At 38.9% G+C, this 15229-nt stretch overlaps 2 protein-coding genes across 7 annotated transcripts in view; one reads left to right on the top strand and one right to left on the bottom strand.

The window, feature by feature from the left end:
- The window catches only part of HDGFL3 (HDGF like 3), a 103327-nt gene that overhangs the window by 56384 nt on the left and 31714 nt on the right, over positions 1-15229 (top strand). For both annotated transcript variants that reach the window (XM_011768584.2, XM_071100792.1), the window contains exons 3-5: positions 3566-3704; positions 4037-4195; positions 9881-10027. In XM_011768584.2, coding sequence (XP_011766886.1) covers positions 3566-3704; positions 4037-4195; positions 9881-10027 — 445 coding nt within the window. The remainder of the gene's footprint in view (positions 1-3565; positions 3705-4036; positions 4196-9880; positions 10028-15229) is intronic.
- The window catches only part of LOC105497470 (transmembrane 6 superfamily member 1), a 49851-nt gene continuing 38815 nt past the window's right edge, over positions 4194-15229 (bottom strand). For all 5 annotated transcript variants that reach the window (XM_071100781.1, XM_071100789.1, XM_071100780.1 and 2 more), the window contains one exon: positions 4194-6389. In XM_071100781.1, the coding sequence (XP_070956882.1) occupies positions 6045-6389 (345 nt within the window). In that variant the 3' untranslated portion in view covers positions 4194-6044. The remainder of the gene's footprint in view (positions 6390-15229) is intronic.

Genomic DNA, 15229 nt, shown 5'->3' with positions numbered 1-15229 from the left:
CATACAAAAGTGGTATCCAAAAGTGGGACAAGATAAAAATAAAGAAGGCAAAAATTGTTAACTCTTTCGTCAAAAAATAATGACCATTAGCCCTGACCCTTGTGGCATTATTACAGTATAGGCAGCTGAGTGCAGTGGTTCATGCGTGTAATACCAGCACTTTGGGAGGCCAAGGCGGGAGGATGACTTTAGCTCAGGAGTTCGAGACTAGCCTGGGCAATATAGTGAGATCCTGTCTCTACAAAAAATAACATTAGCCAGGCGTGGTGGCTGTAGTCCTAGCTACTTAAGAGGCTGAGGTGGGAGGATCACTTGAGCCTGGAAGCCAAAGCTACAGTGAGAGACCCTTTCTCCCCTGCCCAAAAAAATAAGTATGGGCAAGCTCTGGTTAGCATCAAGTAGCTGATGTGAATACCAGGCACCTTAGCCCACAGTTATTTCTTAAGCATAGTGTCAAAGACTGGGGAAGGTCAAAAGCTAGTGTCTAATAATTCATGACAAATTCCTCTAAAAGTGAAGTTGCCATACACAAAGTCCATTTATTGTGTTCAGTTTATCAGGCAAGACTTTGACTTTTTTTTATTAAGATGTCCAGTAATGTAACAAATTATTTCTGGGTTCAATGAGGTGGAATCATGCTGACTGAGCAGTGAAAGGTGAATACTAAGGAAAAGTTTGGTGCTTCTTAAACCGCTCTGGGGTCAGCAAGCTTACCCAGGTGTTTTAATGAACTTGAAGTTTTTGATCAGCTGGACAATGCGAGGGATCAACACTGAGACCCAGGCAGAAAATGGAATTTACAGAGATCAGTAGTAAACTGTTAACCTCTTGTCTGAAAGCTTTCAGTATCTTCTCTTTACTGATAATTTCCAAATTTACATCTCTGGCTTACACCTTTCCCCTCTACTCCAGAGTCCTCTCTCCAACTACCTGACATCTTCACTTGGATGTCTTAACTGGATTTTAAATTTTGGATTTTAAATTCAAAACTGAGTTTTTTGCCCCCAAATATTGTTCCCCCCAAAAATATTTCAATTTTGGTAAATACCAACTCCGTCTTATTTCTCAGTCTAAAACCTTGGAGATGGGCGGGCGCGGTGGCTCACGGCTGTAATGCCAGCACGTTGGGAGGCCGAGGTGGGCGGATCATGAGGTCAGGAGATCAAAACCATCCTGGCCAACATGGTGAAACCCTGTCTCTACTAAAAATACAAAACTTAGCTGGGCATGGTGACACACGCCTGTAATCCCAGCTACTCAGGAGGCTGAGGCAGAAGAATCGCTTGAACCAGGGAGTCCAAGGTTGCAGTGAGCCGAGATCATGCCACTGCACTCCAGCCTGGCGACAAAGTGAGACTGTGTCTCAAAAAAAAAAACAAAAACAAAAGCAAAAAAACCTTGGAGCTATCCTCAACTCCTCCACCCTTTCTCACATATGCCATATCCAGCCCATCAACAAATCTTGATGCTCTTTCTTGAGAATGAATTCAGGATCTGACCACTTCTTACCAGCAGTACTGTTTACACCCTGGTTCAAGTCACCATCATTACTTCAGAAGCCTTCTAATTAGTCTCCCTGCTTCTACTGTAGCAACTAAGTCTTCAGTCTGTTTTCAGTACAGCAGCCAAAGTTATCCTATTAAAACATAAATTGCCACTTCTCTTCTCAAAACCTTTAATGGCTTCCCATCTCACTCAAAGCCTTTATAGTGGCCCTCAAGGCCCTAAATAATCTGTGCCCCCATTCTGTTAACCTCTCTCACACTGGTCGTCCAGAAATGAGTGTGTCACTCATTTCACTCTGGCCACACTGACCTCTTCTGTTTCTCAAACTTATGAGGCACTCTTCCTCTCCCACCTCAGGGACTTTGTACTGCTGTTTCTTCAACCTGTTCTTTTCTTCTCCAGGTAACTGCATGAGTTGTTCCTTCACTTTCTTTCTTCTGTACTTAGCTGTTCCCTTTGCCTTCCTTGATCTGTATATCTATAATAATAAAATCCACCTCCTATTCTTCCCATCCTTCTCTGCTTTTTTTTTTTTTAGCACACATACTATATATTTTATTTATCTTTCTATTGTCCAAGCCCCCACCCCTGCCACTATAACATATGCTCCAAGAAAACAGAGATGTTTGTCTCTTTGTTCCCTGTAGCTCCTCTGGAATAGTGCCTGACACATTGTATTAACAAATGTTCAATCAGTGTTGTCTTGTCGAATGAAGGAATATGTGAATCTCAGTTTGAAAAGTAAGCTCTAGGGGTGTCAGCCAGAACTGTGGCCTAATGCTAAAGACTCTGATTTGAATGCTCAGATCTATTAGATTCAGAATTTGTTCTAATTTCTTTTTTTTTTTCTTGGTTATGATTGATTTAGGATGTGGTTAAAATTGGATAAGAGTCTCTCTGCTTTGTCACTTCTAATTTTTTCCTTACTTAGTGCCTCATTAAACACTAACATGATTTTTTAATTTATAGAAATAATAGGCCAGGCACGGTGGCTCATGCCTGTAATCCCAGCACTTTGGGAGGCCAAGGCAGGCGGATCACCTGAAGTCAGGAGTTCAACATCAGCCTGACCAATGTGGCAAAACCACGTCTCTACTAAAAATACAAAATTAGTTGGGTGTGGTGGAGCATGCCTGCAATCCCAGATTTGGAAGGCTGAGGCAGGAAAATCGGTTGAACCTGGGAGATGGAGGTTGCAGTGAGCTGAGATCATACCATTGCACTCCAGCCTGGGCAACAAGAGCAAAACTCCATCTCAGAAAAAAAGAAAGAAATAATAGTGAATAAATATACTACCGTAATACAATAGTACCTGCTTTATCTGTAGGGGATACATTCCAAGACCTCCATTGGATGCCTAAAACCATGGATAGTATGCCTATATATACTATGATTTTTCCATCTGATAACAGAGATAGCTACTAAGTAACTAGTGGGCAGGTAGTGCAAATATGATGGATATGCTGGACAAAGGGATGATTTATGTCCCAGGTGGGATGGAGTGGGCGTGAGATTTTATCGCACTACTCAGAGGGGTGTAATATTTAAAACTTAAGAATTGTTTATTTTCCATTGACTATATTTGGACCACAGTTGAAACCACAGAAGGCAAAACCACAGTTAAGTGGGGAAGTACTATATAGAGAGTTAAAATCTTTTTTTCATTCTAGTATTTATATTTTTACTGTGAATTTCATAAAACCCTTACCTGTGGTAACATTAGCATAGATAAATCTTAGTTTAAGATGATGATTTAAGTGGCCAAAGTAGACATATTTAGTTCTATTTATGTAACTAAAAATTGGTTTTTAAATGAAGATATTGATAATTTAAAATCAAAGTAGCACAATTCAGGTGGCTGTAGGCTTAACTATCCATTTTTTCTGCCTTGAAGTATGTGTCTAAAACACCTTGTAATATGTGCCTAACTTGAAGGGTGTGTATGTACTTTACATTTGTTTGCTATGATATGCTCTGACATCTTCATTGATACTGATATTTAAAATATCTTACCTCTGAAGGTCAGTGTGTCAATTATATTTCTAATATATCTCTGCAGTGCATTTCTAGGTCCCAAAGACCTTTTTCCATATAAGGAGTACAAAGACAAGTTTGGAAAGTCAAACAAACGGAAAGGATTTAATGAAGGATTGTGGGAAATAGAAAATAACCCAGGAGTAAAGTTTACTGGATACCAGGTAATGGTTTACTTCGTTGTCACTTGCTATATCTCATTTCTTTGGTTTTAATACTCTTTCAGATCTTTCTTATATGTCCTTTCTACTAATAGTAGTTACCTTGAAGTCAGAATTCTTTTTGACTCCAATAGCATTTTGGATTAAATGTAATTCTTAATCAGAAGGGTTCAGATCAAGTGTCCATTGGAAAATTCAGTTTGACAGCCCTTTGTTTTTCACAATCTTCCAAGTAAGTGGAACCCTTTCGAATTAAAACAGAGTAGTTCTTTTCAGTGTTTGTTCTTTGCTATTTTTTCAAAAATGTAATGAGTTAATATTTTATTATTTCTTAGGCAATTCAGCAACAGAGCTCTTCAGAAACTGAGGGAGAAGGTGGAAATACTGCAGATGCAAGCAGTGAGGAAGAAGGTGATAGAGTAGAAGAAGATGGAAAAGGCAAAAGAAAGAATGAAAAAGCAGGCTCAAAACGGAAAAAGTCATATACTTCAAAGGTTACTAAGAAGCTTCCCGTTGTTATTAATGTTACATGCATTTTCATTAAACAGTTTTAGATTATTTTCCATGTGTTTATTGGGTACATAGAAAAATACTAAATTCTATGGAGCCTCTGCCTTTAGAGACAAAATACAGCAGAGGGAAGTCAGGTAACCTTAGATACTAGAGCGATCTGACTATTGACTCTTTAGGGCTGATTTGGCCCTGAAAATACCACCTTTTTAGTTGGAGGGGGACTGTTCTTTAGTTAAGGCTATATGAGTAGCTTTGCCTCCTACAATAACCTCCGGACAAGCTCTAAAGAATTGAGAAATGTAGGAGACACAATATAATTCAAGACTGTGTCTATGTACTATATGTATAAATGCATCACGTGAAACTTAACTATGGGGTTCTAAGACATGCGTCATTAGGCAATTTTGTCATTGTGCAAACAATATAGAGTATACTTTCACAAACCTAGGTGGTTCAGCCTATCACACATCTAGGCTTTGTGTATGTGGTCTGTCACTGACCAAAACATTACTATGTGACATGACTAAAAAGATATATTTTTACTTGTCATTCTGCTTCAAAGAATGTACTTTGGCTCTTTATTTATTCAGTTCTTTTATTTCCTGATCACCTAGTCTATTCCAGACACCAGACTAGGTATACAGTGGTGAGCAACTCCATTCCTGCCTTCACATAAATTATAGTACAATAGAGAGTGGGGGTAGCACACAGTGATCATGTAAATAATAAATTGTGAAAGGGTGTGAAGGAATTCACCCTATTTTAGATAGGGTGACCAGGGCTTTCTGAAAACGTGTAGTTTATGCTGAGACCTGAAAGAAGAGAGTGGGAGAAGCGGCCATCTATGGCAGAGGGAAAGGAATGTAGCAGCAAAGCTCTGAGGCAGGGAAGAGTTTAGCATGTTTTTCCTGTATTGAAAGAAGGTGTGGCTGGAGAATCATGACCAAGGGGGAAAGGCTGGCAAAGGCCTAATAATGCAGACTTGTAGGCCATAATGAGAAATTTGGATTTTATTCCAAATCTAACAACACTTGAAGGTTTTAAACAGAGGAATGACATGATCCTAGATTTACAAATTGAAAGTCTAGGTTTTTTCATGTGGTAATTCAGAAATACAATTGAAAGAACTCTGAGATTGTGAAAATTATTCACCTTTTAGAAACTGAAAGCAAGATAAATGGATCCTTGAAGACCAGAGATTGGTACAGGTTTCACTATAATTGGTCTGTCATATAATTGAATACCTGGATAAATTACTTCTATTTAAATTCTGGTATTTAGTGGCTGAATATACTTAGGAAACTCTAAAAACAAGTACCTAGAGTTTATTAGACTACCAGCATTTTATTTTGGCGGTATATAAAATCTTTCCCAACTACCCAACTGGCATACAGGCAGAATTGTGTGAATGCAGCATTATTTCCTGTGTACCTAATGAAAAACATGTGATTGCCTTGGATGGGGATAAAGTTTGCAAATGACAACAAAGTAATTAGAATTTTCTTTGTCAGACTTTATCTTCCATTGCAATTATTTTTTAAGCTGAATTTCTTTTAGCATTTTGAACTTCATTTAAACACCTACTTGAATTGATTTTACTTAATTTACGATTGCCTGCTGAGCTTCCACGTAATGTGTTGTGCAACCCTAAATTATTTAAGCTACCTAATGTTGCCTAGGCATTTAATAGTGTGGATATGTGGCTTTTAAATGCCATTATTTTATTGCTTGTTAGAAAGACCAGAAGTAATGGGGCTCCACCTGGGTGGACTTAAAATTTAAAGCAGAGAAAGGGTAAAGACACACTTAGCTTACTAATGTTTGTCTATTTTAAATTAAGGGATCGTTTCCTTTGCTTTCCTTGAAGATTACAACTTCATGATCATTGAATAGCCTTTTGGCTGGGCACAATGGCTCATACTGGTAATCCCAACACTTTGAGTGGCTGAGACAAGTGGATATCTTGAGCCCAGGAGTTTGAGACCAGCCTGGGCAATATAGTGAGACCTTATCTCCACAAATAATAAACAAAATTAGCCGGGAGTGATTGCTCACACCTGTAGTCCAGCTACTTGGGAGGCTGAGGTGGAAGGATCGCTTGAGTCCAGGAGGTCCAGGCGAGTAGTCAGCCATGATCATGCCACTGCCCTCCAGCCTGGGAAACAGAGTGAGACCCTGTCTCAAAAGGAAAAAAGAAGAATAGCTTTTTATTTTTAATATCAATGAAATAACCTAGCATAATGGTTCTCAAACTGTTACATGTTTTAGAATTACATGGAAGGCTTATAAAGACAAGCTTACATTGTTTGACAAGCTTGCCACTTTTAATAGTTATACTATATTTTTTAGGAGAACAAAAAGTTTTTTACTTTTACTATCATTCTTGATCTTACTGGAAACACTCCACATTTGTATCATTAAATCCCTGTTTTCCCTTCTTGTAAAAAGTAAAGATCACCACATTTTAACGTGACATTTTAGGCTTGGTTGGTAGTTTCAGTTAAGTAAAATAGAAACATTGTTGAACCCCATCCCCAGAATTTCTGTTTCAGAAGGTCTAGGGTGGGGTCTAGGAATCAAATTTCCAGGTGAGGCTGATCCTACTATCTGGGAACCACATTTAGAGAACCACTCACCTAGCATAACTTCATTGTTCACTTTGGCTTCCCAATTGCTTCCTTTTTAAAAAACAAATACGGTGATTTTTCCTTTTTTTTTTTTTTCTTTCTTTTTTTTGAGACAGGGTCTTGCTCTGTCACCCAGGCTGGAGTGCAGTGGTGCAATCTCAGCTCACTGCAACTTCTGCCTGCTGGGCTCAAGCTACCCTCCCACCTCAGTCTCCCCAGTAGCTGGGACCACAGTCGTGCACCAACCACCACACACAGCTTTTTTTTTTTTTTTTTTTTTTTTTTTCATTTTTAGTAGAGACCAGATTTTTATCTTGTTGCCCAGGCTGGTCTCAAACTCCTGAGCTCAAACAGTCTGCCTGCCTCAACCTCCCAGAGTGCTGGGATTACAGGTGTGAGCCACTGTGCCCAGCCAGTTTTTCTTTATGTCTATTACTTAGAGTTGAATAGTCTTCCTTTGCATGGAAAATTAATGGCTCACAAACTTTTTTTTGCTACATTCCAGTTGGGTAGAAGGAAAGGCCCCATACCTGTCTCCTCTACCTCACCTAATTTCAGTTTTCTAAGGAAAACGCTCGGTAATCATAATGAAAAGTCATACTATAGCAGATTTGAGGGAGATTATATGTCCTCTCTCTTTAGCAGTAAGGCTATGGATTATTCATATTTGAGTCATAACAGATACTGGAGAATTATAGGTCAAAAATATTTTGTGTACAAATTATTTACTATATACAATAGGACTAATGAGAGGCTCACAACAAACTAAACTGGCGTTGATAAACCACCAGTAATTTTAGTTAAAAAAAAAAAAAAAAAAGTGAAAATCAAACACACAACCAATTTAAGACCACACTGATGAAACAGAGTCCTTCTGCAAAATTACAGGAGTTTCAGTAATCTGAAGAACTTTTCAAGGTTATCGAATAGAGCTTAGCCGCCAGATTTCTTCACAGAATACTGAATGTTGTGACTCATTAATAAAACTTTAGTAATGCCCTAATTCTGTTCTGTATATCTCAAATACATGCCAAATTGTAATACTTATAAACTAATTTATAAGGTTACTCATAAAGATCCTTTATGAGCATTATAAATTTTAGGGAGTTGTTCATTATTATAAGAACTACTGGGGGCCGGGCACAGTGGCTCACACCTGTAATCCCAGCACTTTGGGAGGCCGAGGCGTCCAGATCACGAGGTCAGGAGATGGAGACCATGCTGGCTAACACGGTGAAACCCCGTCTCTACTAAAAATACAAAAAACTTAGCCAGGCATGGTGGCGGGTGCCTGTAGTCCCAGCTACTCAGGAGGCTGAGGCAGGAGAATGTTGTGAACCTGGGAGGCGGAGCTTGCAGTAAGCTGAGATAGCGCCACTGCACTCCAGCCTGGGCAACAGAGTGAGACTCCTTCTCAAAAAAAAGAACTGCCTATGGAGGACTATTATTTGAAAATTACTATGTAAAGCAGTTGCTACATTTTAACAATTATACTATAAGGAGAAAACTTTTTCACTTTTACTGTTGTCATTCTTGATCTTCACTTGAAATATACTCCACATTTATATTATTAAATCCCTGTTTCCCTTCATGTAAAAAGTAAAACTCACATTTTAAACTGACATTTTGGGCTTGGCTGGTAGTTTCAGTTAAGTAAAATAGAAACAGTTTAATTATATATTCTGCCACACAGCTAGATGATGTTTTCTCTTTTTTTGTTTTTTGTTTTTTTGAAATAGTCTCACTCTGTCACCCAGGCTTGAGTGCAGTGATGCAATCTCCACTCACTGCAACCTCCACCTCCCAGGTTCAAGTGATTCTCCTGCCTCAGCCTCCCAAGTAGCTGGGATTACAGGCTGCCCACCACCACACCCAGCTAATTTTGTATTTTTAGTAGAGACGGGGTTTCACCGATGTTGGCCAGGATGGTCTGAAACCCCTGACCTCAGATGATCTGCCCACCTCGGCCTCCCAAAGTGCTGAGATGAAAGGCATGAGCCACCGTGCCTGACTCCAGTTAATTTTTGTAGTTTTAGTAGAGGCAGGGTTTTGCCATGTTGGCCAGGCTGATCTCAAATTCCTGACCTTAGGTGATCCGCCCACCTCAGCCTCCCAAAGTGCTGGGATTACAGGCATGAGCCACCATGTTTTCTCTTTGAAAATTGCATTTTAAAAAACTGATTATCTGAAGAAGCTTCAGTTTGCTCATTCGTTTCTGGAAGACCAGAAGTAACTTGGCAAAATCAGTTTTACTTGCAATGTGCCTGAAGATTCTTAAAATGTCTCAAAGAGGAAGTGTAGAAAAACACTATATTTTACTTTCTTAAGGTGCATAATTGGGGCCAGCTTTCTATAATTTTAATGCTATGCTGCCAAGCAACTCTTGAGGCAAACTAATTGTATTTTCATCTTCCTCTAGAGTTCATCTTGTTTTCAAATGCAAAATGACAAGGAAAAAGGACTGGTTCACCATTATAGCCTTGAGTTCTTAAATAACTCTCCATAATTGAAAAGAATAGTTTATATCAAACAGTTTTGTCAAGATGATTCTGGGTATCCCACTAGCCAAACAACTTCAAGAGGTGTTCAGCATGAATATCTGTATATTCTCTTGGATAGTTCACCTCACTTCTTTCAATTTCCACTACTATAAAATGATGGGGAGGACAAGATGACCTTTAGGGTACCTTCCAGTTCTGTAGCCTTCTTAAGGTGGTGTCCTTCCAGCTGTATTTATTCATTGACAGTATTCTGGGTACATTAATCTTCATTTTCTGCTTTTAATATCACATTGCTGGAAATAACTAAGAGGTCATCTAGCCCACTTCTGCTTCCTTTCCAGCTAGTTAAACTGAGGCACAATGAGGTGAAATAATTTGTCCAGTGTCACCTAGCTGAGCCTTGGCATACTGCATGTTGTGTCAGTATATCCTCTATCAACCACTAAGACTAGATGCAAGTCAGCTATTTCTGCGTCTCTTACTTGTACATTTGGATTTCTGGGTTTGACTATAATATTTAACTTGTCTGAACATTTAGAAATCCTCTAAACAGTCCCGGAAATCTCCAGGAGATGAAGATGACAAAGACTGCAAAGAAGAGGAAAACAAAAGCAGCTCTGAGGGTGGAGATGCGGGCAATGACACAAGAAACACAACTTCAGACTTGCAGAAAACGAGTGAAGGGGTAAGGATGTGCTTATGATTTCTGTTACCTTCTATTAGAAGACATTTTGCTTCAGATTCAGCATTAATATATCAACATTAGTAAACATTGTGTTAATAAATGGAGAAGTATTCTCAGCCTATTATATGCATCCACTCAGCTCTTTAATATAATCAATTTAATTCTTAGAGTCTGAGAACAAAAGAGCCAAGTGAGAATTACACCTGCCTGTCAATTTGGAACTCTATGAACAGGTCTATTATTCTTTATACTAATTTTAGCAACTTTAGAGTCTTTTTAAAGTACAATGTGAAATACTGAAATTATGAAATGCCACCTCAAAATTCAACAGTTGTATTTCTTTTATCACAAAATCAATGGCATGTTCAAAATAGAGTATTACGTACTGCTGCTTCTTTCCCAGAAGCAATGTGTAATTCAGTGTGCCCATGAGGACTTTAAAAATGCAAACAATGTTTGAATATTGATATTTAAAATACCCCTAGGGACAAATTTGTCTATGTTGACTCTTCATAACTTTTGTTAACCTTTGTTAACTTCAAAGCACAGGTAAGTCCACCTTTGGAAAAAACTGTTAGTGAAGGCAAATTTTGCCCCCATTGCATTTTATCCTCTATGAAGACTGGTTAGACAATGTTAAATCATTTAAAAATAATGACCTAAGAAATTTATCTGGTTTCAGCTGAGTTATTGCCTATTCATGTCAGTCCTGTTTACCTCTCAACTCTTTTCTTCCTTCATCCCAGTTATCTATAATTACTCCCAAAGTATTATGATTCTGATTGTTCTCTTACTCCTCTCACCCAGGTCAGTCCTACTCTGTCCTCTGCTTATCTTCATCCTCTTGACTTTTCTCTAATAAGTAGTCCTCTATCACTGCTTTTGCCAGCAGCCTTCCCAGGGACATATACCTGCTAACAGTCACTGAGAACTTGAACACCTACCTGGCTCACTTGATTTTCTCTTTATTCCACCTGCTACCTGTATGTCAGGTAGCTTCAACATGCAAATAGCAACAACTCCAACAATTTCTCTTCCCTTTACTACCAAACTTATTTCTAGATGCACTTCTCATGACAAAGGAAGAGTTGTCCTACCCCCTTAATACTCAAAGAGTGTGGTCAGTGAACCAGTAGCATCAACATTATGTGGGAGCTTGTTAGAAATGCAGAATCTCAGACCTGCCCCAGACTCCAGATTCTGAATCAATCTGCATTTTAACTCAACCCCAAGTAATTCATATGCAAATGAAAGTCTGAGAAGCACTAATTTACATCTGTCTATTGTCATGGTTCAGAATAGTATCTCCTCCTGTTTTCTCCAAAGCACACCCAGTCATTTGTCCCCTTCTTCTGTACTACATCTTCTTTTCCACTGGCTCCTTCCCCTCTGCCTATAAACAGCCTAAGGTCTCCCTTAATCTTGACAATACCTCCCTTCAATCTTATATTCTACCCTTTTCACTTTTCCCTTCATCTCTAAACTTCGTAAAAAGAATGATCTTTTCTCCCAGTCTCCATTTCCTCTCCTCCTCATGACTTAACCCATTGCACTCTTATTTCTTCTTTGACCACTTCATTGAAATTCCTCTTGTAAAGGTTCCTAGTGATCCTCTTCTTGCCCAATCCAATGTCTCATTTAGTCTTCATTTTCACCTCTGCAAAATTTAATTCCATTAGACATTTCTCCTCCTGAATTTTCTTCCAGGTTACCAATCTCTTCTGCTTCCTCTCCCTGTTCCTTCTTAGTCTCCTTCTAGAGCTCCTTTCTTCAGTCTGATTTGGCACACTTCTACTCCACAACTTCTTGTGTTCATCTTATCCATTCACGTGATTTCAACTTTACTGATGACATTTTCATTCTATATATCCTATGCATTGTAGATTCATTGTTCTAACCACTAATAAAACCATTTCTTTTTGAAAGCACCTTAGAACATAATAGCTGCTACTAGCTAGCACCAGTAACCTGCGTGGCACATATTGTGCGTGCTCTGCATGCATTATCTCATTTAATCCTCACACAAACTTCAGGAGGTAGGTGCAGGTATTGCTTTTGCTTTTTAGTTGGGGAAACTGAGGCTGAAAGAATTGGCCTAGGATCACACAGCTAGTAAGAGCTTAAGTGGGAAGCAAGAGCCTATTTTTAATGATATATTTGTTATATACTAAATAATATATATAAATATAAGGTTATAAAGCTATAAAGTGACCTTACCGCTGAACCTAAAAACTAGAACATCACAATTAACTTGTATCTATTTATGTATTCTTTCCAGTCCCTCTTCCTACGCAGAGATGAGCGCTAATGTTGTATTATTTCCTTTTCTTTTTAAAATGTTAGCCCATACCTAACATATAGGTGTATACTTAACAGTGTATTGTTTAATTTTGCTTATTTTTAGCTTTTTAAAAACTTACGACATTCACTCAGCACTGTTTTCCTAAGATTCCTTCATGTGGTTATGTGTAGCAGTAGTCTATTTATTTTAACTACTGTATAATATTCAGTTTTGTGGGTATACCACAACTTATTTATCCAGTCTCTTGGGTTGTTTCCAGCTTTTTGCAATTTTTTTTTCTTTTTTCAAAATGGAGTCTTGCTCTGTTGCCCAGGCTGGAGTGCAGTGGTGCGATCTTGGCTCACTGCAAACTCTGCCTCCCAGGTTCACGCCATTCTCCTGCCTCAGCCTCCCGAGTAGCTGGGACTACAGGTGCCCGCCACCACGCCCGGCTAATATTTTTGTATTTTTAGTAGAGACGGGGTTTCACTGTGTTAGCCAGGATGGTCTTGATCTCCTGACCTCGTGATCTGCCCGCCTCAGCCTCCCAAAGTGCTGGGATTACAGGCGTGAGCCACCATGCCCGGCCCCCGGCAGTTCTTATAATAATGAACAACTCCCTAAAATTTATAATGCTCATAAAGGATCTTTATGAGTAACCTTATAAATTAGTTGTAAGTATTACAATTTGACTTTTTGCAATTATTATGAACTGTGTGACTCTGAGCATTCTCATGCCTGTCTCCTAGTATACATGTACACGAGTTTATTTAGCATATGTAACTAGAATTGAAAATACTGACTTGTGAGTTGATGGATTTTAACTTTACAAGATAATGCCAAATTATTTTCCTTAGTAGTTGGACATTCTCACCAGAGGTGTAGAAGAGTTCCCTGTGATTAACTTGGCATAGTCAGGCTTTTTAATTCTTGCCAATATAGTGAGTATAAAATGGTCATTATAGTGCTAAGTTATAATTCCCTGATTAATGATAAGGTTGAGCTGCCTTTCATGTTTATTGACCACCTATGTTTTCTCTTCTGTACAGTGCTTGTTTTGGGTTTTGCCCATTTTCCTATTGGATTTCATTTCTTACTGGTTTGTAGGACTTCTCTACATATTCTGGCTTCTAACTAACATGGATCGTCACATTTCTTGCAGATATCCTCTCCGAGTTTATGGCTTGTCTATTCAATTTCTTTCTGATTTTTTAGTGAACAGACTTTTTAAATTTTATTGTATTATAGTCAACTTTATCAAACTTTCCTTTTTATGGCTAGCATTTTTCTGTCTTGTTTAAGCATAACCACTTGAACCAGCACCATTTATTGCATTGTCCTTCCTTTTCTCTCAGATCTGCAGTGCATCTGTCATAAATTCATAGGTCTCTCTCTGGCTTCTCTATTCTGTTCCATTGGTCAATACCACACTCTCTTAATTACAGTAGCTTTATAATGAGTCCTGATATCATGTAGGGCTAATTGCCTACTTTTAGTTTTCAAATATTTAATAGTCATGATCTGAGATAGAAGTTCAAGGAAGGTCTTTTTTTCTTGATGAGAGAATTTACATATGCTAGTAAGAGTAATCCAAGTCAGAAATGATCACAAAATGATAATGTAAGAAAGAATTGCTGAAGCAGTGTCCTTTAGAAAGCAAGAAGGTAGGGCCAGGCGCGGTGGGTCACACCTGTAATCCCAGAGCTTTAGGTGGCCGAGGCAGGTGGATCATGAGTTCAAGAGATCGAGACCATCCTGGCCAACATGGTGAAAATACACCATACTAAAAATACAAAAATTGGCTGGGTGTGGTGGTGCGCTCCTGTAGTCCCAACTATTCGGGAGGCTGAGGCACTAGAGTCGCTTGAACCCGGGAAGTAGAGGTTGCAGTGAGCCGAGGTTATGTCACTGCACTCCAGCCTGGCGACAGAGCGAGACTCTGTCTCCAAAAAAAAGAAAGAAAGAAAGAAGGTATAAGATCTGGTGCACATCTGGAGGGGTTACCTTGGTTCATCCATTAAATTGGAAGGAAAGGCAGAGTATTTGGGCACAGATACAGGTAAGTAGATACTTGGGGTGAGAGCTTGTAGAAATTCTTACCTGATTGCTTCTATTTTCTTATGGAACAAGGTTAGCATTTGAGGCTGAGAATAGGAGAAAATGTTGGAAGATTCAAGAGGAGGAAAAGGTACAAAATAGTCATTTAGAAGAATAAGAGAATGAATGAACTTGGGAAATGAAGTTGAATTGCCAGGCAATACTAAAGGCTTGCTTGAGGCCATTGGTCTTGAATTTGAAGTGAGAGCGGTCACAATGGCTGTGGTTTTTTCCAGGCATATTCAATTATGCAGTCACAGAGAGGACAGATAATTGAATTTAACTAGAATGAAGGTTTTCCCAGAGAGTAGGGTAAAGAGGATTAGAAGCCAGGGAATCAAGGATGTATACAAGGATTATAACAATGGACCATGGAATCCAACATGTGTTAAGAGGAAAGATGTAAATGAGGAAGAGATAGAGTCAACAAATTTTAAGTATGACCTGGAAATATAAATGGTGATAGAAGAGTGAGGTATTTGAATAGAATCGCGGAAAGGTTGCAGTAGTTGCCGATGACAGTGCAGGTGCTACTAGTATTTCCAGTGGGACACTTAATTCTTCGTTGTAAGAGCACTGTCTACATCACAAGACATTTAGTATCCGTGACCCCATGCATTAAATGCCAGTAGAACCCCAGATTTCTTAATAATAACCTAAAATGCCTACATAATTTTGCTTTCAAAACAGTGGCTTAGGACAGTATTTCCAGTTACTCCCAGTGGTTGTGAATCACTTGTCTTCAGAAAGAACCATGGACTCTGGGAGGCTGAGGTGGGCAGACCACCTGAGGTCAGGAGTTTGAGACCAGCCTGGCCAATATG

This window comes from Macaca nemestrina, chromosome 7 (genome assembly GCF_043159975.1).
Source record: "Macaca nemestrina isolate mMacNem1 chromosome 7, mMacNem.hap1, whole genome shotgun sequence".
Classification (NCBI taxonomy): domain Eukaryota; kingdom Metazoa; phylum Chordata; class Mammalia; order Primates; family Cercopithecidae; genus Macaca; species Macaca nemestrina.
This window is presented reverse-complemented; position numbering and strand designations above follow the sequence as displayed.